The 26,230-nt window shown below is 36.9% G+C and overlaps 1 protein-coding gene across 1 annotated transcript; it reads left to right on the top strand.

Annotated features, from left to right (window-relative positions):
- On the top strand, window positions 1–25,862 carry LOC122446108 (cytochrome P450 2C42-like). Its single transcript, XM_043475932.1, has 9 exons — window positions 1–207; window positions 1,693–1,855; window positions 2,031–2,180; window positions 6,343–6,503; window positions 7,658–7,834; window positions 16,104–16,245; window positions 20,474–20,661; window positions 23,600–23,741; window positions 24,460–25,862. Exons 1-9 carry the CDS (start codon window positions 40–42, stop codon window positions 24,639–24,641), a joined length of 1,473 nt encoding a protein of 490 aa, XP_043331867.1. The 5' UTR covers window positions 1–39; the 3' UTR covers window positions 24,642–25,862.
- Window positions 25,863–26,230: the final 368 nt, after the last annotated feature.

Raw genomic sequence — 26,230 nt, 5'->3', positions numbered from 1 at the left:
TCAGAATCACAGTCGTCTGAGTAAGAAGAGACGGCGTCAATGGATCTGGCTGTGGCCCTGGTGCTCTGTCTCTGCTCTCTGCTTCTCCTCTTGCTCTGGAAACAGAGCTCTGGGAGAGGGAAGCTCCCGCCGGGCCCCACTCCTCTCCCGATTCTTGGAAACATCCTACAGTTAGATGTTAAGAACATCAACCAATCCTTAAGTGATGTAAGTAGGTTTTAAGCTCCTCCAGTGTCTTGCAAACAGTAAGTAAATTAAGCCAAACTAAAAAAATAATATACATATATACCTAAACTTTGATATTTCTCCTTTTTTTTTTTTTAGCTCTGTCATTGTCATAGAGAAACAAAATAATGTGTTTTGTGAGTAGAGGAGCACTTAGCTCTTTGAATGGAGCAATCAAAATAATAAGGTGTCAAAAGTTAAAGATTTGCTTCCCTTGTTTATTTCACAGCCTGGGGCTGAAGGTAAATTGGTAAATGAAGTGTTTGGCAATAATAAAAGTTCCTTGTGGAAGATGTACACTATATAAGCTGTGTATTTTGTTCAGATGGTCAATTCTATGAAAACAGAACTTTTCTGAAGAAGCGCATTGGGCTTGGTATTAAGGAAATAGCTCTGTGTTCAAGACCAGCATGAGTGAGTGAAAGAAACAAGTCATCAGTCAGGGTCCAACTGGCGGCAGCAGCGTTCATTTGGATTCTGCAGGAAGCTGCCGTCTGTACCCTGTGGATGCTGCAGGATGGACGATGATGTTCTTCCATGAGATGCTGCATGTCCTCTCCCTGCCTCTACGATGCTTCCTGTCTTTCTGTGTTAGTGACACCAGTGGATCTCAAACAAGGCTGGGCGTTAGAACACTTGAACTTATTTTTTAAAATATAGAGTTGTAGAATATTCAGTAGTTTGCAATGGCCTATAATGGAACAGAATTTGAAAAAATAACATGTTTTATATCTATGTATTATGTATAGTATATACATGTATGTATGTATACATATATAAAACTGAATTGTATATACACATATGATATACATTGTATGATATATATATATACACAAGCATATAGACATATATATACATACATATATATATATATATATATATAAAACTGAATCAGTGTGCTGTAATCTTGAAACTAGTACTGTAGTTTTATAACAGTATTATAAGTCAACTATCCTTCAAAAAATTATTGTAGCATTCATCACAGGACTGAAGAATGAGAATTCTCATGGGAAGAACTCTACATGTAACTCTGAAGCAGTCAGCTGGGTGTTGGTTTAAAGGTTGGCTTTGAAGAATCATGTATTGTTCAAGGATCAGAAGTTGAACAAGGAGAGATTCAAATTTCAATCCTCTATATATAGTAACTCTGGGACACTGGAATGAAATGAAGTTCCTTGACCATGGTTTCCTTATTTATAAGTGGAGCAAATAAACTTGCTGAAGGTGTTGATGTGAGGATTAACTGTCATCTGTGTGCCAGTTACTTGGCATTGCCTGGCATTGCAGTTCATCCATTAGTGGAAGCTGTAACAATCACCATCATGTTTAGGTATTGAATTCAGGAATATTTAGGCTGTATGTGGCAGAAGAAACACACAATTGTAGGATGATAACACATTCTGCATCAGGCACAAGGTATTATCAAATATTGACTTCTTTTGTTATTACATGCATCTCCATTCCCAGCTCTCAAAAGTCTATGGCCCTGTGTTCACTCTGTATTTTGGCATGAAGCCCGTAGTGGTCTTGCATGGGTATGAAGCAGTGAAGGAAGCTCTGACTGATTTGGGAGAGGAGTTTTCTGGAAGAGGCCGTTTCCCAGTGAATGAAAAAGTTAGAAAAGGACATGGTAGGTGTGAATGTGCACATGTTCTGCATTCAAAATGGGGATGAGGAGGATGGAAAAGAGGGATTTGAAGAGCCCTCCAGAAGAGCTGGATCCACCAGAAGGGCTGCCAACTGTAAGCTCACTCCTTGCCTCAGGCCTCCCTCCAGTTAATAGTTTCTGTTTCTCCTCCTGGTAGGAATCATTCTCAGCAATGGCAACAGATGGAAGAAGACCCGGCGCTTCTCCCTCATGACCTTGCGGAATTTTGGGATGGGGAAGAAGAGCATTGAGGACAGAGTTCAAGAGGAAGCACACTGCCTTGTGGAGGAGTTGAGAAAAACCAACGGTGGGTGATTCTATGCTCTGTAACTCTGACCTTAACGGACTGCCGTCTTCTCCAGTGATGCCCTTGGAAACATTTCAGGAGTAGACGCATTTTTCCTATGGATCATGATTGCCAGCCCTTCCTTCGAGGGGGAGACTGTGAAGAAGAGGAAGCCAGGGGAGTTTTGTGTAGCCAGCTGATCGTTTGGTGTATACCCATGGTTGTGTACACAGTGTGGGTTTAAAGATCACTTATCATACTTTCTCTGATACTTTTTTTTTGTTTTCACATCAGAAATCACAAAAAATAATTCTGAATAATTTACTGAAAAAGTGAGAAAACAGTATTTTCTCATAGCATAAATATGGATGGTCTACTTAGAGCATTTCATCAGGGAATAGTTGTTAACTGGACAGGGTGGGAATGACCTCCTCATATGCTTATGGAGTGTGAAACTAGTATCATGTACATTCACTTAATTAAACTATATTTATCATCCTCACAGACTTGTCTGAGAGTATTTCCAGGGCCCAAACCTACAATACTTGCCAATATTAATGCCATATGATTTTAATCATTTAAGGATATCTTATTGCAATTCTCATATATTATGATTTTTCTAAAAACCAACACTATTTTAAAATATCAGCACTCTTAATTTTCTGTTGCATAATACTCACTGTATTGATTTATATATTTTGAATAAATATTTGCTGTGTCATAATTCTGTAAAACACCAAGTTATAAAAAATGTTTATTTAACTAGATTTCAACACCTGCTTACCCTGTCTTCTCTAAGTCAAACTTGGCTCTCTTTTCAATTTGCAAACTTGCCCCACCTTTATTGGACTTTGTAACAAATGTATGGTAATTATTTACCTTGCAGTACCAGGTGTAATCACCTATAAAGTGTTTGTCGTAATGACTCTAATTTTCAGCTTATATTACAAATTCCACTATTTAGTCTTTTGATATTTATTTATTTATTTATTTGGCTGCACGGGGTCTTAGATGCGGTATTTGGGACTTAGTTCCTTCACCAGGAATTGAACCCAGGCTCCCTGCATTGGGAGCATGGAGTCAGCCACTGGACCACCTTGGAAGTCCCCAATTCTGCTGTTTTAAAATTCTTTATCCTGTAGTAAGTGAAACAAATGACAGCAAATCAGATTTTACCTGTGACTCACATATAGACAAAGAAATACTTGCCCCAAATTACCTCTTTTCCAAATTATCTCTGCCAGTGTAGCTAAAATAAATTTTTTTTTTTTTTTTAAGACTTAGGACCCTGGAACCTGGCATAGAAGCCCAAGATACATGTTTCTTTTATCTATTTCTTAACCATTTCTTCCCAACACCTTTTGAAAATTTATAGTTAAAAAACCACCTAACATGAAATCTACCATCTTAGCAAATTATTAAGTGAATACTTACTTACAACACTGAGTTTGTTAACTATAATCATACTGTTATACAGCAGGTCTCTAGAACTTTTCATCTTACATGCCTGATACTCTGTACTCTTTAAACTACGACTGTCTGTTACCATACCAAAAGGAGTTCACTTCTCGGTGTTTAATCAGAGACAACTCCAAGAGTAACTGACATATGAATTAAAGTGTTTATTTGCATCTAGTAAAGGGAATCCTTTTTCAAAGCTCTGGCTTCCTCAGCACCCTGAGTCACTTATCTGGCTTTCCTGATAAAAGTTTTGTCCTTTTATCAGGGCAGGGGCTGAATATTTGGCAGGAAAGTTTTGTCATTACATATAAAGGTGGTCATAATTTCACAGAAGCTCTGTTTGAGAGCATGCTTCTTTATAGATCATGTATTATGTTAATAGGCCTTAATCTCTGACTACAGAGGAGATTTTAGCATTCACATGAAGCAAAGGTAGCTTTTGGACAGTTTTTGGTTTGTGTGCTCAGTCTCCAGTCTTGTGGTTGGTCCCAACCTGGTTTGAATTGGCTTTTGAGTAATATCTCCTTGAACCTTCTGTACGTTAAAATAATCACACAACAGCAACAAAGAAATCAACACTGGCTGATACTCTTACATGATGAATTCCATAGGGATACGATGAGGTTTCTAGATCTCATTCTTTGCATGAGTTGCTCAAGGGCAGAGGCCTACTGGAGTCATCTTCATTTCCTCTTCCCCCAGACCCTGGCAACTAGCATTCTGTTTTCTGTTTCTATGAGTTTGACTACTATAGCTACTTCATGTATAAGTGAAATCATGCAACATTTGTTCTTCTGTAATTGATTATTTTCACTTAGCCCAGTGTTCTCACTTTTTATTCATGTTGTAGCTTATGATACAATCTTTCATTTTTATGGCTGAATAATATTCCAGTGTATTTATTTATCACATTGTCTTCTTTCTAAATAGCTTTATCTTGAAGTTCTAAGCAGCATTGTACATTATTTAGTACAGATTTTCCATGATTTGAAAAAAATTCAGAAAAATCCTTTATATGAATATAATTCATTCATATAACTGATACCCTGAGATTGCAGTTCATTGTTCTCTGACTTTCTCTCTTTTTTTGTATTAATATTTATTTATTTTTGGCTACATTGATGTTAGTTGTGGCATCCTGGATCTTGATTGCAGTATGTGGGTTTCTCTCTAGTTGTGGCCTGTGGACTCTGTAGTTTGTAGCACACGGGCTCCCTAGTGGAGGTTCACAGGCTTAGTTGCCCTGCGGCATGTGGAATCTTAGTTCTCCAATAGATCCCACGTCCCCTGCATTGGAAGTTGAATTCTTAACCACTGACCACCACTGGAAAGTCCCCAGTGCTTAATTTTCTACAGAATTTTCAAACGGATGATAATCAGCATTTACAATGTTAGTAATTAAATTATATGAAAATGCCATCTTTTAAATTTTTTAAAATAATTTTTAATCAATTTTCTTCATTGAAGTATATTTGATTTACAATGTTGTGTTAATTTCTGCTGTACAGCAAAATGGTTTAGTTATACATATATATATATGTGTGTGTGTGTGTATATATATATACACACACATTCTTTTTAAAATATTTTTTCGTTATGGTTTACCATAGGATAATGAATATAGTTCTCTGTGCTGTATAGTAGGACTTTGTTGTTTACCCACTTGATACTTAACTCTTATGTGTAACACCCCTCTCCCAAACTCTGATATCTGAAGTAGTAACTAAGTAACTGAGTTATTTAGTATCTAAGTAACTAACTCTGCTAACCCCAACTTTCCACTCCACTCCACCCCTCCGCCAAACCTCCCCAATGGCAACCACCTGTCTCTTTTCTATGTCTGTGATTCTATTTTTGTACCCAGGATTTTTAAATTGCATTTTCATTTTGCTTCATGGCTTTGCTCTTAGATTCTAATTTAAAGGCAAAGAATGACAGGATTAGAAAGCAGTGGGAGCATTGCATGGCCCATTGAACTTGAACTCCAAAGACCAAGGTTTGAGTCCCAGCGTTGCCCCTATCTTGCCATGTGACTCTGGCTGAATCTCTCCTGCTTCCAGGACCTTGTCCTCTTATTCTTTAAAATGGGCACAGTAATACCTAACAACAATAGTGTGAAATATACTCAGTGAGTTTAACTGAAGGGGCTTTGAAAATGCTGAGCTACCACACAAATACTACAAAATATAATTACTCAAGACCATGTCAAGTACAACCACTTCTTACAACTAATTAAAAGTTGTCCTTTTCCTTTCCTGAGCTTCCATAATCCTTTTCCCAACAATTGCTTGTATTCCGATTTTAAGTTTGTATTGCATGGTGTGCCCCCTACTGTTATCTGCCAGTTCTGCATCTTGCCTGTACAAGGGGATTGTAAACCACCCAAGGGATACACTTATATTCTCTCCTATTTCTCTTAAAAATAGTATCTTTAAATATTTTCTTCTTTATCCCTTGGGCAAAGGAACGTTGGGTTCTGAAGAGAGCACAAGTATTGGCAGTGGATATGATTTTAATATTTTTTTAAAAGCATTATTTAACTAGCTATTCAGATCAAGGTAAAAGATGTGTTAATTTTGTGCATGTTGAATATTGTGCTGTTAAGGGATTTTGTAGGAGAAATACTGATAAACTTTCTAACATAACGTTTACTTCCTGTCTCAAAGGCAAAGTGTTTTTCACATGTATGCTTTAATGACGTGCTTAAATTGTTATTCTTCAGGGTTGCCCTGTGATCCCACTTTCATCCTGAGCTGTGCTCCCTGCAATGTGATCTGCTCCATTATTTTCCAGAACCGTTTTGAGTATAAAGATCAGGTGTTTCTAGATATAATGAAAATGTTTAATGAAAACACCAGAATTCTGAGCTCTCCATGGCTGCAGGTGAGACCAAGTTCCTTTCTTCTTGAGGAATCATTTCTGCTCTTTTCTGCGTGAGGTCCAGATCTCTCTCTGCACGAAGCTGTGAGGCGAATGTATGAAGAGCACAGTCCGGCCCAGAGCTTAGCATTGTGGAGTGTTCATCTGGGGTAGATAGCTGAGCCCTTTAAGAGCAGACAGGAAAGTACATGCCCAGAATAATACAGAACTGCAATTCAGTCCTGTTGACTCTGTTCAATGGTTTTTCCATAAACTACTTGGGTGACTTCTCCAAAGCATGCCCACAGCAGTAGAAGGACGTCCAGACCCTTCTGGAAAGGCTTCCATTGCCCACAAGTCTAGTCATTCAGTCTCCACTTAGTTACTACTTCAGCATATTAATTGGCAGAAATATCTGCTTTGGGGAAGGAAGAGAAGATCTCCTTCAAGGGGGAGAGTGCTGCCAGGGGACACCGACTAGGATAGGAGAGTTTGATACTTCAGTTGGCATCCTGACTGACAAAATAATTGCTTTGGGGATGACAAAATGATTGTTTCCTTGGTGTAGGAACCAAAAACAAACCTCACAGGTGTACCCTGTGCTGAGCTGACATGTTCTGCCCTCTGCCTAAATGACAATGGTGTGACCTCATAAAGGTCACTTAATTGCTCTGGTTCCCAGTTACTTTATCCATAAAAGGTTGAGTTGTGTTTCATGGTGTCTTTTGAACCCTCTAGGTTCTAAAATACTGATTTTGTGTTTGAGGCTACTAAGCAGAAATAGAAACATCAGGAATCATCTCTGTGCATATCAAGTTATCCAAATTCTCTTAACCTCTATTGTCATCTATAAAATGTAAATCTATCCCTTATTTCATGATTGTAGGGAAAAGTTGTTGTAAGAAATAATAAGATAATTGATACAAGGATGATTTTATACTGTAAACTTGATGTGTGATTATAGGAAATGATTATCATTTTTTATCCCTGGGTTGTATTTTCTTCCTCAAATACATCTATCAACATAGATACAGTGTATTGTGAAATAAATATTTCCTTCAATACAAAGACCATTTTATATCACTATTTTAACATGGCTGCTCACCAAGGATGGGCATATAGTATATAAATTTTCATAAGGTATTCTTTAGTTAATAAACTATTGTTTTCTTTTGTAGATCTGCAATACTTTCCCTGTTCTCATTGATTATTTCCCAGGGAGCCATAACAAATTCATTAAAAACTGTGCTAATTTAAAGAGTTATGTTTTTGAGAAAACAAGAGAACACCAAACATCCCTGGACATTAACAATCCTCGGGATTTTATTGATTGTTTTCTAATCAAGATGGAGCAGGTAAAATGTTAATGACAACTCAATAACTTGGTTGCTTATGCAGTTTGGGGGGGATCATTGAATTTACTGGAGATATTTCAGTGGTTTGGCACTATATGCTGACAAGTATTTGAATTGTGCACAAATCTATAGTTGAGAATCTATTTTGGAAGATATGACATTTAACTGTTTAATCAGTTGAATATATTGATTCTACTCTTCACATACTAATAATATACCTATGGAAAGACTGATGACATCTCAGGTGAAATGGAAACATTTAGAAACAAGTTAGAACATACAAAATATCATGGTATGATATGATGATGGACATGATCATTGCACACACTGTATGAGGAAATGGAAAAGAAAGCCTTAATCTAGCCGAAGTTTTTGCATGTCAGGTGGTTGGAAATAAATCTGAATATATTAGCACTGAAGGGCAAGGTAGGGAATTTCAGATGGGTGAATGCTGTATATATAATGCCGTATATATTGGCCTGTGATGGGAATGAGTAGATGGATGGAAGAGAGAAGCCTTAATTTTGTGTGAAGTAAAATGAATTGCCATAGATATGGAGGTGGAGTTACATGTCTGTGAGCATAAATCCTGCACCATGTGTTGAAAAGACTATTTTCCCCATATGAATCACCTCGGCATCTTTGTCAAAAATCAGCTGACCCAAAATTTGAGGTATTTATGTAATCTGATGTCTGTTCCAGTAATCAAAATGTTAGTCCTTACACTTTCATCTGGTCATTTTAATTAGTTTTCTTTTTTTTAAAATCAGAGACATCTCTTTGCCAACATAGATCCATATAGTTAAAGCTATGGTTTTTTCATTAGTCATGTATGGATGTGAGAGTTGGACCGTAAAGAAGGCTGAGTGCCAAAGAATTCATGCTTTCGAACTGTAGTGCTGGAGAAATTGAGTCCCTTAGATTGTAAGGATAGCAAATCAGTCAATCCTAAAGGAAATCAACCCTGAATATTCATTGGAAGGACTGATGCTGAGGCTGAAACTTCAATATTTTGGCCACCTGATATGAAGAACTGACTCATTGGAAAAGACCCTCATGCTGGGGAAGATTAAGGGCAAAAGAAGAAGGGGAAAAAAAAAAAAAAAAAAAGAAGAAGGGGATGGCACAGGATGAGATGGGTAGATAGCATCACCGACTTAATGGACATTAATTTGAGGAAACTCTGGGAGGTAGTGGAGGACAGAGGAGCCTGGCATGCTGCAGTCCATGGTGTCACAAAGAGTTGGACACAACTTAGCAGCTGAACAACAACAGTTAGTTTTGAAGTTGAGAAGTGTGAGTCCTTTAATTTTTTGTCATTTTTAAGATTGCTTTGGTTTTGTGTGTCTCTTGAATTTCCAGATGATTTTTAGGAAAAACATATCAATTTATGCAAAGAAATCAGTGGTGCTTTTGACAGGAAATATGTAGATCAACTTATGAAGCAGTGTCATTTTAAAATTGAGGTGAAATTTATATCCGTATAATTAACCATTTTAAGGTATACACTTTATTGATATTTAGTGCTACAATTTTTGTGTTGCAATTAGCTCATTCATTAAAATATTTTTTCATCACTTTGCAGAAACATACCATATCCATTAAATCATCACTGTCCATTTCCTCCACCCCATCATGTGTCAACCTGTAGTCTATGTTTTGAGTCTATGAATTTTCTTGTTATGGATATAGTGTATAACAGAACTCATAGTATTGCCACTTTTGTTTCTAACTTCTTTTACCTAGTATGTTTTGGAAGTTTATCTAAGTTATAGTATGTATCAGTACTTTGTTTTTCTCTTTTATGGCTGCATAATTTTTGATTTTATGTACATTTGATAATTTTTATTCATTCATGTACTGTTAAACATCTGTGTTGTCTACCTTTGGGTCTTATAAATGATGTTTCTTCATGGGCATGTTTTCATTTTCATTGAATATATTCCTAGGGGTGGAATTGATGAGATGTGGTAATTTTATGTCTAACATTTTGAGGAACAGCCAAATTTTTTCAGTAGTGACTGCAGCATTTATATTCCTACTGTCAATTAAAGGTTTCTATTCTCTGACATAATTGCCAGTACTTAATTTCCAATTTCTTGTCATTATTAAAGCTTGCCTAGTTAATGTGAAGTAGTTTCTCATCGTAGCTTTAGTTTTCATCTCCCTAATGAACGATGATGTTGAACATATTTTTGCAGGGTGTTCGTGGGTTGTTACCCATTTTTATATCTCCTTTGGAGAAATGTTATTCAAGTTCTTTGTCATTTTAAAATTGTGTTGCTTGTCTTTATCATTGAACTATAGCTGTAGCTCAAATTTGATATTTTGTGCGTCATGCCCTTACATATATATAAAGTGCAAGTATTTTCTCTCAACGTGTATATTTTCATTTCACGTCTTTGATTATGTCTTTTGATACACAAATATTTTTACTTTGATACACAACAACATTTTTTACTTTGATGAAGTCTAGCATGTGTATCAGACAAATACATATATAAGACAAATATATGCACATATATTTGTAACTTTGGTGTCAAATCTAAGGATCTGTTGCCAAATCTGTGCTTGTGAAGATTTACCACTTTTTCTTCTAAGAGTTTTATACATTTAGCTCTTACATTAAAGTTTTCATCTATTCTGAGTTACATTTTGTGTATGAAGTGAGGCTGACTCTTAACTTCACTCCTTTTCTTGAGCTTACCTAGTTGTTTCAGCACCATTTCACAGAGAGTAGCAAAATAATTCTGTTTCTTCCCTTCCATTCCTTGTATCAGGCTATCATTCTTCCCACTTTTATATAAGCATATATGTTTGTATGACATATTCATAAGCATTACCCAATTAAATTCATTGTTATTATTTTGAACAAACTTTTAGCTTTGAGATCAATTAAGAAAAAAGAAAATAACTTTTTTTAACCTTCACTCATTCTTTGTAGCTCTTCATTTATATAGGTGTGTTTCTCACCTATGTGATTTTCCTTCTCTCTGAAAAATTCTTTTAACAGTTCTTGCAAAGTGGTTCTATTGGCAACAAATTCTCTCAATTTTTGCTTTCCAGGCTTTTTTCCCCCCAAGAAAGTCTTCATTTCTCTTTTCCTAATGAAGCATCATTTTGCAGGGTTCACAGTCTTGGTTGGTGATTTCTTTCTCTTGATGCTTTAAATATTTCACTCCACTGTCCTTTTGCTTCTGAGGTATGTAAGGAGAAGTTGGAGTGATTCTTCTTATTGTTCTTGAATAAGTAAGATGCTCTTTTCCCCTTTTTTTCAGAATTTTAAATTTATTTATTTATTTATTTTGGTAATATGAAAATATATGCCTCGGTGCAGGAGCTTTTGGATTATGTTTTGCTTTTTTGATATATATTTTGTTTATGTTCCTTACATTTTCTTAATTGGTGGTTTAGTATGTGATATTAATTTGGGGGAAATTCTGTCATTATTGTTTCAAATATTTCTTCTGTTCCTTTATCTCTTTTTTTCTCCCTCTCCAATCACGAATGTGTTACACATTTTGAACTTGTCTCATAGTCCTTGGATATGCTTTTTTTCTCTTTTTTAAAAGTCTTTGGTCTCTTTGCATTGGTGGTTTCTGTTGAGATTTCCTCAAAATAGAGATTCTTTCTTCAGCTGTGTCCCGTGTACTGAGAAGCCCATCAAAGGCATTCTTTATTTCTGTTACAGTGTGTTGATCTCTAGCATTTCTTTTTGATTCTTTTTTAGGATTTCTATGTCTCTCCTTACATTTCCCATCTGTTCTTGCATGGTTTCTACCTTATCCTTTAAATCCATGAGCAGAGGAATATAATTTTATGTCCTAGTCTGATAATTTCACATCCCTGTCATGTCTGGTTTTGATGCTTGCTCTGTCAAATTCTGGTTTTTGCCTTTTGGTATGCCTTGTAATTTCTTGTTGAATGGTGAACATGATGTGCTTGGTGAAAGGAACTGTTACAAATAGTCATTTAGTAATATGATGGTGACATGTGGGAGGAGAGGAAACATTCTATAGTCCTATGACTTGGTCTCATATATTAAACAAAACTTTGCCTCTGGACTGTGAGCTTTACATGTATTTTTCTCCTTCCTTAGGTGGGAGAGGGTAGGTTTAGTAGACTAGAGGTGAATATTTTTCTTCCCTCACATGGAATGCTAGAGCTGACTGGATTGAGTACTTCCCTTTCCTTCAGTCAGTTAGGCTCTGATAATACCCCAGCAGGTGAGACTATTGATTACTAATTTCTGTTGAGGGCAAGGCTTGTTAAGAAGAATCGAGTGCTCTGATATATTTTAAAAACACTCCTTTTGCTCTTCACCTGCTGGAAGCTTAACTGATTTTTTTTTCCAGTTGTACTTTGAGAACTTGCTAAAACTCCTAGAGATAAATCTCAAAAACTTTGATGGCCCCTGGAAGATGGGGTCACCCTGTCTCTCAAAGTTGTTCAGGCTAAACTTTGAGAGATTTCTCTATTACAATTCAGACTTTTCCTTCCCTGATACTTGTTCTCATGGTTCTTTTCACTCATTGAAGCTCCTTTTGGTAAGTCTGACTCCCTGTATTCCCCTGTCAACCTCTCCAAGCTAGGGGGCATTGGTGTTCCCTTTGTGCTAAACACTCTTAAGAGTCTTTGAAAAGTTTATTTTTTCGTCTGCTCAGCTTTTTAATTGTTTTTAGGAATGGAGTTGAAGCTTCCAAGGTCTTTACATGTATAACTATCAGATTTATTTTTCTACATTTACATATTTGTGAATTTTTAATTTTTCATTCTGCTATTGATGTTTAGGGGATTCTCAGGTGACAGACCATGAAGAGTCTGCCTGCAATGCAGGAGTTATAAATGCAGGGATTGCCTTCAATCCCTGGGTCAGGAAGATTCCCCTGGAGAAAGAAATGCAACCCACTCCATTATTCTTGCCTGGAGAATCCCATGGGCAGAGGAATTTGGCGGACGATGGGGTCACAAAGAGTCAGATACAGCTTCACTTTCTATCTTTCTTCTATTAATGTTTAGCCTCATTTTACTGTGGTCAGAGAAGATAGGTTGTATCATTTTTAAAATCTTTTTGAGTCCAAAAGTCTGTTCTGTACATCTGTGTCTCTTGAGTTTGTTGAGAATTGTTTATGATCTAACATGTGGAGAATGCTGTATGTGCACTGGAGAAGTGTGTATATTCTGCAGTTGTTGAGTGAAGTTTTCCTTATATGTCTGTGAGTATAGTTGATTCTAGTGTTGTTCAAGTTTTTATGTTTGCTCATCAATCTTTTGTCTAGTAGTACTATCCATTATTGAAAATTGAATATTGAAGTCTTGCATGATTATTGTAGAACCCTGCATTTATCCTGTTGGGTCTTTCAATGTTTGCTTCATATATTTGGGGGGCTCTGTTGCTTGATGGATACACGTTTATAATTCTATAACTTCTTGATGAATTCACCTTTCTTAGTCCAGTATCAAACATCCCATTCTTATTTTTTCCCTTTAAACTATTTTTGATAATTTTTTTCTAATATTAATATAGTCAGTATAGCTTTATTTGGTTACTCATAGCTTACAAAATCTCTTTCCTTCTTTCTCATTCAATATATTTGTATTTTAGCATCTCAAGTGAGTTTCTTGTACAACATGCAGGGTTTTTTTGTTGAGAATAGTTGACCTGTAACATGTACAGTTATATATCAGTTAGCTATAGGTGTACCACATAATGATTCCATATATTACAAGATGATTACTGCAATATGTATAATTAACATTTATTACCACACATAGTTATAGATTTTTGCTTGTAAATCTTAGAATTTACTCTTAGCAATTCAGATAGGGAATATGTCATTAACTACAGTCATCATGCTGTGTATTATATCACCAGGACTTATTTATTTTATAACTGGACATTTGTACCTTTGATTCCCTTCATTCATTTTGACCTCTTCTCCCTTCACTGGTAGCCACCAATGTGGTCTCTCTGAGATAAAGTTATTAGAATATTTCACATATAAATTTGATCACGTGGTATTTGCCTTTCTGTGTATAATTTATTTTACTTAGCATAATAGATATAAGGCCCATCCATCTTGTCACAGACATCAGGATTTCCTTCTTTTATGGCTAAATCATATTCTATACTGGTGTAGATTCATTATGGATACATAGTGGAATATTTCTACACACAGTTTAAAATTTTATTCCTTCAATATCTGTCTTAAATTGTGAGTTTCAATCAAAGAGATCAGTCATATTGAAGGATCTATTTCTGCCCTATAATTTTTTCTTCTAATGTATTTTATAATTTTGCTTCTCAATTCCTTCAGTATAGCCTTGTTTTTTTTGATCAACTTTTTTCTAGTGTACCTTTTTTATTTCCATTAAAATTTTTTGTGTATTTTAAAATTAACTTCTTAGTACTTATAAAAGACATTATTGTTGCCATTCTAAATTCATAACATTCAACATGAACTGATTTCTCAGTAGCTTCAAATCACATACAGTAACTCTGCTCCCATCCAACTTCACCCCCTTATTTCATTGGTGTACAATATTATATCTCTATATTTTGTGCCTTAAATCATCTATTTATAATGATTTTTTAAATAAACTTTTCTTTTACATAATTTAGAAAATGAAATGAGGCTTTTCTACTAGAATGCAATAGAAGCAGTGACAGGTTTCCTCTTCTCGGTATCTAAAATCACTGTGGATGGTGACTGCAGCCATGAAAGCTATGACAAACCTAGATAGCATATTAAAAAGCTGAGCCATTACTTTGCCAACAAAGGTCCATGTAGTCAAGGCTATGGTTTTTCCAGTAGTCATGTATGGATGTGACAGATGGACAATAAAGAGGGCAGAGTGCTGAAGAATTGATGCTTTCTAACTGTGGTGCTGGAGAAGGCTCTTGAGAGTTCTTTGGATAGCAAGGAGATCAAACCAGTCAATCTTAAAGGAAATCAACCCTGAATATTCTTTGGAAGGACTGATGATGAACCCAACACTCCAGTACTTTGACCACCTGATACACACAGCCAACTCATTGGAAAAGACCCCGATGCTGGGAAATAGTGAGGGCGGAAGGAAAAAATGGTGACAGAGGATGAGATGATTGGAGGATAAACCATCTCAGAGGATAAATGGTATCACTGATTTAGTGGACATGAACTTGTGCAAATTCCAGGAGATAGTGACAGGGAGGGAAGCCTGGCATGCTGCAGTCCTTGGAGTCCCAGAGAGTCGGACATGACTTGGTGACTGAACAACAACAATAGTGGTTTTTGCTTTTCTATTTGCCTACATGTTTATTTGAAACAATGAACTTTATAAATCTGGCTTTGAATTATTATCTTGTATCTTTGGTTTTGTCAACCAGGAACCCCTTAGTCTTTATTTTGGGGTGTCTTATAGCTCCTATTTATGGAGGAGTAGTTTTGCCACATACAAAAGTCTTGGTGGGCATAATTGCCTTCAAGATTTTAAATATATCTTTCCACTGATTTTTGGCCTCTACAGTTTCTGTGGAAAAAATGTAATGTTATCATATGGATGAGCCTTTGTATATGACAAGTTACTATTCTCTGGATGCTTTGAACATTCTCTCCCTTGCTTTGGCTTTTGACAGTTTTTTTTTTTTTTTGACAGTTTTATTACAATATGCCTTACTGTGAGTCTGTTTGGTTTTATCCTTCTTGGAGTTTAACTTTTTGGATTTCTAGATTCAGGTACTTCGCAAAATTTTGGAAGTTTTCAGTCATTCTTATTTTAAATACTTATTCCTTCCTGATCTCTCTTCTGGGACTCTATAAAGTGGATGTTACTACAATTGATTGAGTTCCATGGGTCCCTTAAGATCTGTTTATTTTTCTTTATTCTTTTTTCTTTCTGATAATTACACTGCAAATTTTTATTCTTTCTTCAGGCTTGTTGTTTCTTTCTTGAGTTTCCTGTAGTCTATTATTCAAACTTTCTGGTAAAATTTTAAATCTTCAAGGATTGCATTTTTTTTAGCTCCAAGACTCTGTTTGGTTTATTTTTATAGAAACTTTCTCATTATTCTGTACTTGTTCATACACTTTTCAGATTTTCTTTCATTCTTGATGATTTTCATCGGTTGTTGCATATTTAAGGCATTTATCTAAAAGTTTTTATTTAGTAAGTCCATGCCTGGACTTCCTCAGGAATGATTTGTGTCAACTTGGTTTTTTAGCTGCTAGTGTTTCATGCTTCTTCCTTTTTTGTATACTTTGTAACTTTTTAATTAAATTATTCCTAGGAAAAGGACAATCAAGAACTTGTGTATACGGCTGAAAACTTGGCAAACACTATATTGGATTTGTTTGCAGCTGGGACAGAAACAACAAGCACCACACTGAGATATGGGCTCCTCCTCCTGCTGAAACACCCTGAGGTCACAGGTATGATAACATGGTGGGCAGGGTGACTGCAGAAGAGATGAGAGAAAGATGCTTGAAAGTATTCCACCTTGTTTCTCTCAGAAAACTATTTAAGTCTCTGAGCAGCTTCATTTTTCTCAAATTTAATGAAGGGATAGCAATGTGACATCTTTACATAATATGAGATGACTAAGAGGAGTGAAGACTCTGTGAATGGTAAGAACATCAACACTGTAGCATCTGAATTTCATGGGAGGTCATGTGTAGCAGGCATGGCCAGCATGAATTGACCTGGAGCTGCATATTGGTTTTATCATGGAAATGTAACTGTGATGGCCCTTCATTCTGAAAATGAGATGTTCCAAACAACAGTGTCTGAGGACTACTCGGTGGTCTAGTGTTTACAACTCCACCTCCAATTCACGGGGTATGGGTTCAATCCCAGTTTGGAGAGCTAAGGTCCCATGTGCTGTGGAGGGTGGCCAAAAGTCAAAACAAAAGAAAAAAAAAAAAGCCAGTGTTGGGAAAATAGAAATGCTCCTTACTGAAGCATCATTGGACATTATAGAAATTTAGTGAAGCTGCCTGATATAATTTCCACAGTCTAGGAAGTTCTCTAAAGAGTTAGATTGACAATAAATTGGCTTAAGATATTTATGTAAAGGAATTTTATTGGTCCATAAGTTTCTTTTCAGAAGAGTGGTTATTGCCAAAAAATGCATTTTGAGGAGTCAAGAATTTTATCTTTCACAACAACTTTTTGTTAGAAATTAATTTTTAAAGGATTATGGCTATGCGTCACTGTTTAGAAACATACATTACCTTGATTAGTGTCAGAATAGCCCTGAAATGATTATAACATATAAGAATTAACCTTTTAAAGTTGGAGAAGAGGAGGTCAAGAAGCAGCCAACAAATATTCAAAAAATTTCTGAAACACAGAGAGCATATTGAGGGGTGACAATGAAGTCAGTAGAGAGGATGAAGTTGTTTAGTCACTGAGTTGTGTTCAGCTCTTTGCAACCCCATAGACTGCAGCATGTCAGGCTACCCCATCCTTCAGTATCTCCCAGAGTTTGCTCAAATTCATTTCCATTGAGTCAGTGATGCTATCTACCCTCTCATCTTCTGCTGCTCCTCTCTACTTTTGGCCTCAATCTTTCCCAGCATCAGGGTCTTTTCCAAAGAGTTGGCTCTTTGCATCAGGTAGCCAGAGTATTGAAGCTTTAGTTTCAGCATCTGTCTTTCCTTTGAGTATCCAGGGTTGATTTCCTTTAAGATTAACTTGTTTGATCTCCTTGTAGTCCAAAGGACTCTCAAGAGTCTTCTCCAGCACCACAATTCAAAACCATCAATTCTTCAGTGTTCAGCCTTCTTTATGGTCCAACTCTCACATCCATACATGACTACTGGAAAGGCCATACCTTTGACTATATAGAATTTTGTCAGCATCATGATGTCTCTGCTTCCTATTACTCTGGCCTGGTTTGTCATAGTTTTCCTTCCAAGGAGCAAGCGTCTTTTAATTTCGTGGCTGCACTCACCATCTGCAGTGATTTTGGAGCCTAAGAAAATAAAATCTGTCACTGCTTTCACTTTTTCCCCTTCTATTTGCCATGAAGTGATGGGACTGGATTCCATGATTTTATTTTTTTGAATGTTGAGTTTTAAGCCGACTTTATCCCTCTCCTCTTTCACCCTCATCAAGAAGTTCTTCAGCCTCTTCACTTTCAACCATGAGAGTGGTATCATCAAATGAGGAGAAGTCAGTTATATTCTTATAGCCCTAAAAGTTCTGAATTGGGAAGTACCTAGTTTCAAAAAGGATGAATGGAGACAAAGGCTGATAAAAGTAGCTCTCCCAGCCACAAGTCTTTGATAACTCCTTTTATCAGGTAACTTTGATTCTCCAATAGGATGAGAGAGGTTTGCTGTCTAGAAAAATGGAATCTAAGAGGTCCTACACTCAGGATGCTTGGCTGAGACAGGGGAAAAGAGTGAGGTCACAACATAGAGGAAAGATTAGGGAAGATCCACTTCTTGAATTCAGAGATTCTTAGTTCCTTTCTCCAACCTATTTCCTGAAATTCAGCTGCCAGAGAAAAACTCCAGAGTGAGCACTCTGGAGAAAAGATTTCCAAGTTTTGCCATCTAGATAGAAAATTATCTTAACATGTCTCACAGAGTGAATGAAATAAAAACATCCTTCCCAAGACACAAGGTCACGAAATTTCAGAACCCCAGGATGAAAGAGAAAATCACTAAAACTTTCAGAGAGACATAGCAGATCATAGATAAAAGATTAGAGTTCACAACAGCATCAGAATTCAAGAGTAACTATCAAACTGAGTATTATTTTTTAAAGGGTTTTTTCAGTCTAGAATGTTTGTCACAGTTTTTTTCCACTCTTTCCCCTTTCTCATGCAGATGCCTGAAATCATATCGAGGAAGTCATGGGCTCCGGGGATTTGAAAAACTCATGAAGGAGAGTGAAAGTGTCAGGGCTATTGATAGATAGCGAGCCTGGAAAATATCCACAGCTAAATGGATTAGGTGGATAAAGCAGGTGTGAGGAGAGACACCAAGAGCAAAAGAGAGGTGGTGGAATATCTGTAACTTCTGAATAATAAGTAAATTATTATTAGGAGTTTGAAGCATCTGCCTCAGTGTTAGGAAACAATCCTAAATCAAGATACAAAGTTGTTTGAATTGAACTAAAATAATATGGTTAGGTCCAAGAAAGTACCAAAAAGGAACATAATCATAATTTTCTTACCAGGAAGCAATGTTTATTTAGTCAGAATGCTGTTAGAGTGAATATTCTAATAACCAAAAATTGTGATGTAAATATATTTGGGAAATGGACTAAGGGGATTTGTGTGTGTGAGTGTGTGATTTTGTATGCTCTCATGCCAGGACATCAGATTATTGTTTTAAAATTTGCAAGTTAAAAATAGAAACAAAGAGGTATTATTTAGAAATAAGACATGAATTTCAGAAGAAGCTGCTAAAATGCTCCAAGTGGTGGCATTTGGCAACAGGAGGATAAAGTGAATACCATTGTAAACTGTTCACGCAAAATACACAAATACAGTAAAACACATATAAGTTAAATTTTAACCTATATTATTTTGATATCAAATTAATATTTTATTATTGTTTGTTTTTTGAAGGACAATATTTTTTAATTAATTAATTAATTTTAAATGGAGGCTTATTACTTTACAATATTGTGGTGGTTTTTGCCATACATTGACATGAATCAGCCACAGGTGTACATGTATCTCCCATCGCCAACCCCCTCCCACCTCCCTCCCCATCCCATCCCTCTGGGTTGTCCCACTGCACCTGCTTTGAGTGCCTTGTTTCATGCTTCGAACTTGGACTGGTGATCTATTTCACATACAGTAATATACATGTTTCAATGCTATTCTCTCAGATCTTCCCACCCTCACCTTTTCCCACAGAGTCCAAAAGTCTGTTCTTTATATCTGTGTCTCTTCTGCTGTCTTGCATATAGGGTCATCGTTACCATCCTTCTAAATTCCATATGTATGCATTAATATACCATATTGGTGTTTTTCTTTCTGACTTACTTCACTTTGTATAATAGGCTCCAGTTTCATCCACCTCATTAGAACTGATTCAAATGTGTTCTTTTTAATCGCTGAGTAATATTGCATTGTATATATGTACCACAACTTTCTTATCCATTAGTCTGCCAATGTAAAGTTTTTACTTTATATTTTGTTTATATTTGAAACATTCCATCATTTCTCTTTGTTTTATCATGTATGCTAATATAGAGATATGTATAGATGTATCTTAAGCCAGGCTTGTAAGAGACTTGTGTCTCTACTATGGCCATTACCTCTCTATGTTTAGGTTCATTTCTGGTCTTGTAGTTTATGTGTATAATGATGTTGAAAGTGAAAGAAAGTGTTAGTCGCTCAGTCGTGTCCCTTTGAGACCCCATGGGCTGTAGCCCACCATGCTCCTCTGTCCATAGGATTTTCCAGGCAGGAATGCTAGAGTGAGTAGCCCATTTCCTGTTCCATGGCATCTTCCCAAACCAGGGATAGAACCCAGGTCTCCTACTTTGCAGGCAGATTCTTTAACATCTGAACTACTAGGGAAACCCATAATGCTGTTGGGACACCTTCATAATGCCTCATGTATCCCTGAATTGGTATGGAATATGGGTGTACATTTTCTTCTTTCTCCATCCTTCTTACTTATCTCTTATCAGCTAAGGTCCAAGAAGAGATTGACCGTGTCATTGGCAGACACCGGAGCCCCTGCATGCAGGACAAGAGCCACATGCCCTACACGGATGCTGTGATCCATGAGATCCAGCGATACGCTGATCTGCTCCCCACCAGTCTTCCCCATGCAGTGACCCGTGACATTAAATTCAGAAACTACCTCATCCCCAAGGTAAGACTGGTTTCTCTTATACTGACCTCATTGGTTTCATAGTTCCTATTTACATAGTGTGGGCACAACCCTCAATGAACACAAGGTGAGAGAAGTAAAAGTAGTCTTGTGTGTGGTGGCTTGATGGGTTGTGTGTTGCTTCCAGTTTAATTTGTAAAGCTTTGTAATAGATTTTGACAGGCAGCATGCAAGACTTCCACACTTTTTGTTTCTTTTATATTGTTTGTCTAACCATAGCTGTCCACATTTCCAACTGAATGTTAGTATCAATTTGTCCATTTACCAAAATACTCTGCAGGGATTTTCTTTTAGAAAGGTGACATTTTAGATCAATTTAGAAAGACTGAATATTATGATATGAATATGATATAGTCTCCTTGTTTTAAAGGGCTTTCTGTAATGTTTTTCAATAATTTATTCCAGGCACTGGCTTGAATATTTTGGGGATAATTTTCCCAAGGTGGTTATAGTAGTTATAAATTTTTTAAATGCCTTTTCCATTTTTTCATATATAATATCAAAATAGAATTGATTTTATCATTTTTATGACCTTATATATAGCAAACTTGCTAAATTTAAAATCATTTCTGAAAATTTCTCTCTAGTTAATTGCAATTTCTATATACATTATCCTGCCTATCTGAGTTAATATCTTTGTATCATCCTTTATTTATTTCTGATCTGAAGGAGAGTTGAGATTCAGTTCAGTCGCTCAGTCGTGTCCAACTCTTTACGACCCCACGAACCACAGCACGCCAGTCCTTCCTGTCCATCACCAACTCCCGGAGTCCACCCAAACCCATGGCCATTGAGTTGGTGATGCTATCCAACCATCTCATCCTCTTTTGTCCCCTTCTCCTCCTGCTCTCAATCTTTCCTAGCATCAGGGTCTTTTCCAATGAGTCAGTTCTTCGCATCAGGTGGCCAAAATATTGGAGTTTAAGCTTCAACATCAGTCCTTCAAATGAACACCCAGGACTGATCTCCTTTAGGATGGACTGGTTGGATCTCCTTGCAGTCCAAGGGACTCTCAAGAGTCTTCTCCAACACCACAGTTCAACAACATCAATTCTAACGCATTCAGCTTTCTTTATAGTCCAACTTTCACATCCATACATCTCACTACTAAGAATGATGTTTTATGTACATTTTGTTATTTTTTTTTAAATCAAATTAGGAAAGTTTGCTTGGTGGCCTAGTGGTAAAATAATCCTCTTACCAGTACAGGAGATTCAGGAGACACCAGTTCAATCCCTGTTGGAAAGCTCCCCTGGAGAAGGAAATGGCAACCCACTCCAGTATTCTTGCCTGGAAAACCCCACCAGAGGAGCCTGGCGGGCTACAGTCCATGGGGACAAAAAGTGTTGGACATGACTGAGCAGGAGCACAGACAGCGTATATTTGATAGACCATACCAGGTTGTTTTAGTTAATGCAGAATTCAGGTTAAATCATTGATAAGCCAGAATGATTTCACTATATTGCAATATGTGAAAATTTCTTCCATTAATAGCCACTTAAGTATCCTTATCCAACTATTCATCAAAACCTCCTTACTTCGGTATGCATGCCTCAATAACAGTGATTATTGTACACAGAGGAATAATAGCATGTGTACACAAGGGTTATCACTGAAACAATGATATTATCTAATGCACTGGCTATACTTAAAATATCCCTATTTTCTTAGAATAACCTTTCTAGTGGTTTTTTTTTTTCCTTCATAAATGAGGTGAGGGTCCATACTGCCACTTATTCCATTATTATTTGTTATGCAGTGCTGTCCACATGATAAAGTGGTATTTGCCAGACTTGCTCCAGAGCAGAGGTCCTTTTCTTAGATTTAATACACCAAAATCTATTGCACAGTCCATTAGGGCTTTGAGAGTATAGTGTTTCTTAATCATTTACCCAACAGTTTTAGCTTTGCTAGCAAAACTTGTTTAAACTGATGATACTAACCTGATTGATATGAATGATTTTTCTTGTTTTATCATTCTTTCTGTGTTTCAAATCTAGGATTAATTTGTATTACGTCTACTGTATTTTTGTTTCTTAAATAATTCCATTTATTTATTCATTTATTTTTGGCTGTGCTGGGTCTTTGTTGCTACATGCGGGCTTTTCTCTAGTTGTGGTGAATGGGGGTTAATCTTCACTGCAGTGCATGGGCCTTCCATTTTGCATGACTTCTCCTGTTGTGGAACATGTGCTCTAGGGCACAAGAGCTTCACCAGTTATGGCGATTTGACTCAATAGTTGTGGTTCCCAGGTTCTAGAGCACAGGTTCAGTAGTTTGGTGCCTTGGCTTCTCTGCTCCACAGCATGTGGGATCTTCTTGGACAGAGATCAAACCTGTGTCTCCTGCATTGGCAAGTGGATTCTTTACCAATGACCTACCAGGGAAGCCCTACCATATATTTTTAAATAAAGACAGACTGTCTGCATGCCAATGGTAAACACTAATATTTGTTACCATACTTATTCTTATTATCACAGAAAATCATATATCCATTTATAAAAACACTGTGAACAGGTAACTCCAGAACTTTCTAGTTCAATAGAGACTTCCATTTTAAACCATAATCCAAATATGAGATGAGTGAAAATTGAAATGATAAAATAAAGCACCTGGTGGGAACAGACACTAGTATCCAAATATGGTGATTAGCAGATGGAATTCATAAGGTCTGACACCCTAGGACCCAGATACCGAGGTTTTCAGATGCTGTTGAAGTTCACTTTAGCAGCATCACTGCCACTAGTCTTAAACTTATCCTTGTTAATTACTTGTTCTGTCTGTCTCAAAATACCACTGCCGTTCTTTGGACTGAGGATTCCTTATTATTAATCCTTAGAATGGACTAAGCGATTTGCAGCATTCCTTCTAGCTTCGTGACTTCTCCATAGTTTAGTTTATCTTCATATATTTTTTCCAGGGCACAGATATATTAGCATCACTGACTTCTGTGCTACATGATGACAAAGAATTCCCCAACCCTGGGGTATTTGATCCTGGCCACTTCCTGGATGAGAGTGGCAACTTTAGAAGGAGTGACTATTTCGTGGCTTTTTCTACAGGTAATAATTTTTTTTTCCTCAGTCCTTTAAAGGACAAGATACCTTCTAAAGATCAGTTGGGAGTTACATAGTAATCCTATGGGGCTGGTAGAAGTGCTTTCTCCATGATGAGGGGCAGCAATCCCAATGCCCACGCACTTTCCCTTCACATGAGACATTGTCAGTATTGGGCTAGATTACTGGAGCTTTGGAGAGGTGACTCAGTTATTTCAAATTTAGAAATAAAACTTGAGCTGGAAACTGAACATATAAGAGAACCATATCTTAGCCAAAAAGAACCATGTGTTATAAAATGTCAAGGTGTGTTGGAGGTTGATGAAAAGTAGGTATACTTAGTGCAGAGAACAGAGGCTGTGTGGAATGAAAAGAAACATGTGGAACTACTAGACTAGGATCATAAAATAAAGCCAGTATATGTGACTTTCTAGAAAAAGATGGATAGAAACCTGAAAATATGAAATTGTGGTTATAATATGTGAATAATTTAATGAAGTGTTTGGAATAGTCAGTAAATATTTGTTGAAAGGGTAATATTTGCTATGGGAAGATGTCAGGTGGATAGCATATGTGTCCACCCTTTGTCCATCAGTCTCCCTAGTCATCCTGCTTTCCATCCATCCATTCAAACATTCATCAAATGGATATTACATAATCTCTTTCTGACAGCCAGAAAGACAGAGTTCAAGGAATATGTACTCTCTGTGTTTGTTATTTTCAGGAAAACGTGTTTGTGTGGGAGAGGGCCTGGCCCGCATGGAGCTGTTTTTATTCCTGACCACAATTTTACAAAAACTTACCTTGAAATCTGTGGTTGACCCAAAGGACCTCGACACCACCCACGCTGTCAGTGGGTTTATTTCTTTGCCACCTTTTTACCAGCTCTGTTTCATTCCTGTGTGAGGAATGTTAGGTCATCTGGCTTCTTCACTGATGTTGTCTTCAACTCCCTCTCATCTGGGGCATCGTTCACCTGCTTCCCCTCATCGTTCCTGAGAGTGCTTGCTCTGACCTCTCTTCATTCATTGTGCAATTTCAATGCAGAAATGTATCTGCCATTCTTCATACTCTGTAACATCTATATTGGCTACCAGATAATGCACATAATTATCTGATGTTGAATAGTTCTACATTCATAGGACTATATACTCCATCAAAATAAAACAAGATGATTACTCTCTGTACAATGCAGAGCTCTTTCTGCTATGCCTGTTCCTAATACACATACCTTGGTAAGCCAGTATGAAACTTTCCTTCTTTTGTGCATATTGCAGATAAGGGAGGAAAGAAAAAAGAGGCAAAGATGTCACATGGTCCTCATATGCACAGAGGAGGGAATGAGAGTAGAAAAGCTCCCTTGGTTGCATGTTACCATGAGTTACTTGAGGTTTGGACTTGAAACTGAAAAATTGTTTTCTAGACCATCTTCATCCTGTAGGGATTATGGAGATCACTGAGTGTTGTTTAGTTGCCCAGTAATGTCTGACTCTTTGATGAAACTCCATGGACTGTGGCCCAGGTGCCTCTCTCCATGGGATATCTCAGCCAGGAATACTGGAGTGAGTTCCATTTCCTTCTCCAGGGGTTCTTCCCCACCCAGGGATTGAACCCCGGTAGCCTACTTTGGCAGGGAGATTCTTTACTGCTATGCCACAAGGGAAGCTCAAAGTCAAAGTAATCCAGGAAAACTACAAATGAAAATCAGAATAGAAATCAATGAGATTGTATAAAGGAAATCACTAGATAGAATCAAAGAAACCAATGCTAGTTCTTTGAAAATTTGAAGAGAATTGATATATCTGTAGCTAGGTTACCCTCAGAAACACGTTGGACACGAGTTTGAGTAGGTTCAGGGAGCTGGTGATGGACAGTGAAGCCTGGTGTGCTGCAGTCCGTGGGGTCACAAAGAGTTGGACCTGAATGAGTGACTGAACTGAACTGAACCCTCAAAAAAGCCATAAAAGAGAAATTACACAAGTTATCCTTGAAATGGGGAGTCATCTCTTTAGTGCCATGGACATAAAATGGATAATGAAAGAGTATTCTGAATAGCTCTATGTCCACCAGTTTGATGACTTAATTGAAATGGGTCAATTTTGTAAGAACACAGTCTGACAAAATATACATAAGGAATAACATCTGTACCGTGACATTATAGAGAGTGCTAAAGTACACTTTCCCCTGTGGGCATATTGATTCAAAGCAACATGAATAAATTCTCTTTGTCAAAAAACAGTCCAGAAACTAGTGGAAAGATTTCTATACCCTTAGTGAGTGTGAATTCAGCTACATCAAAGCCAGAAGGAAAGACAAGGACAGAGTCTCACAAATTCAACAGCAAATTAGAAGGACTATACATCATAGCTATTCAGGATTTATCCCTGTCATGCAGGAGTGCATCAACATACAATATTCAAACAATGTGATATGCAACATTGCCACAACAAAGAATAAAAATCACATGATATTCTCAACAGATGTAGTAAAAGCAT

The sequence above is a fragment of the Cervus canadensis genome, chromosome 8 (assembly GCF_019320065.1).
Source record: "Cervus canadensis isolate Bull #8, Minnesota chromosome 8, ASM1932006v1, whole genome shotgun sequence".
NCBI classification, from domain to species: Eukaryota; Metazoa; Chordata; class Mammalia; order Artiodactyla; family Cervidae; genus Cervus; species Cervus canadensis.
The sequence above is the reverse complement of the archived record's forward strand: the minus strand, read 5'-3'. Positions and strand labels throughout refer to the sequence as shown.

Excerpts from the sequence above, each read along its gene's own strand:
- LOC122446108 (XM_043475932.1), top strand. The coding sequence starts at position 40 with ATGGATCTGGCTGTGGCCCTGGTGCTCTGTCTCTGCTCTCTGCTTCTC. Across the intron at positions 208-1,692 it reads TCAACCAATCCTTAAGTGAT|CTCTCAAAAGTCTATGGCCC; the intron begins GTAAGTAGGTTT and ends CTCCATTCCCAG. Across the intron at positions 6,504-7,657 it reads TGAGCTCTCCATGGCTGCAG|ATCTGCAATACTTTCCCTGT; the intron begins GTGAGACCAAGT and ends TTTCTTTTGTAG.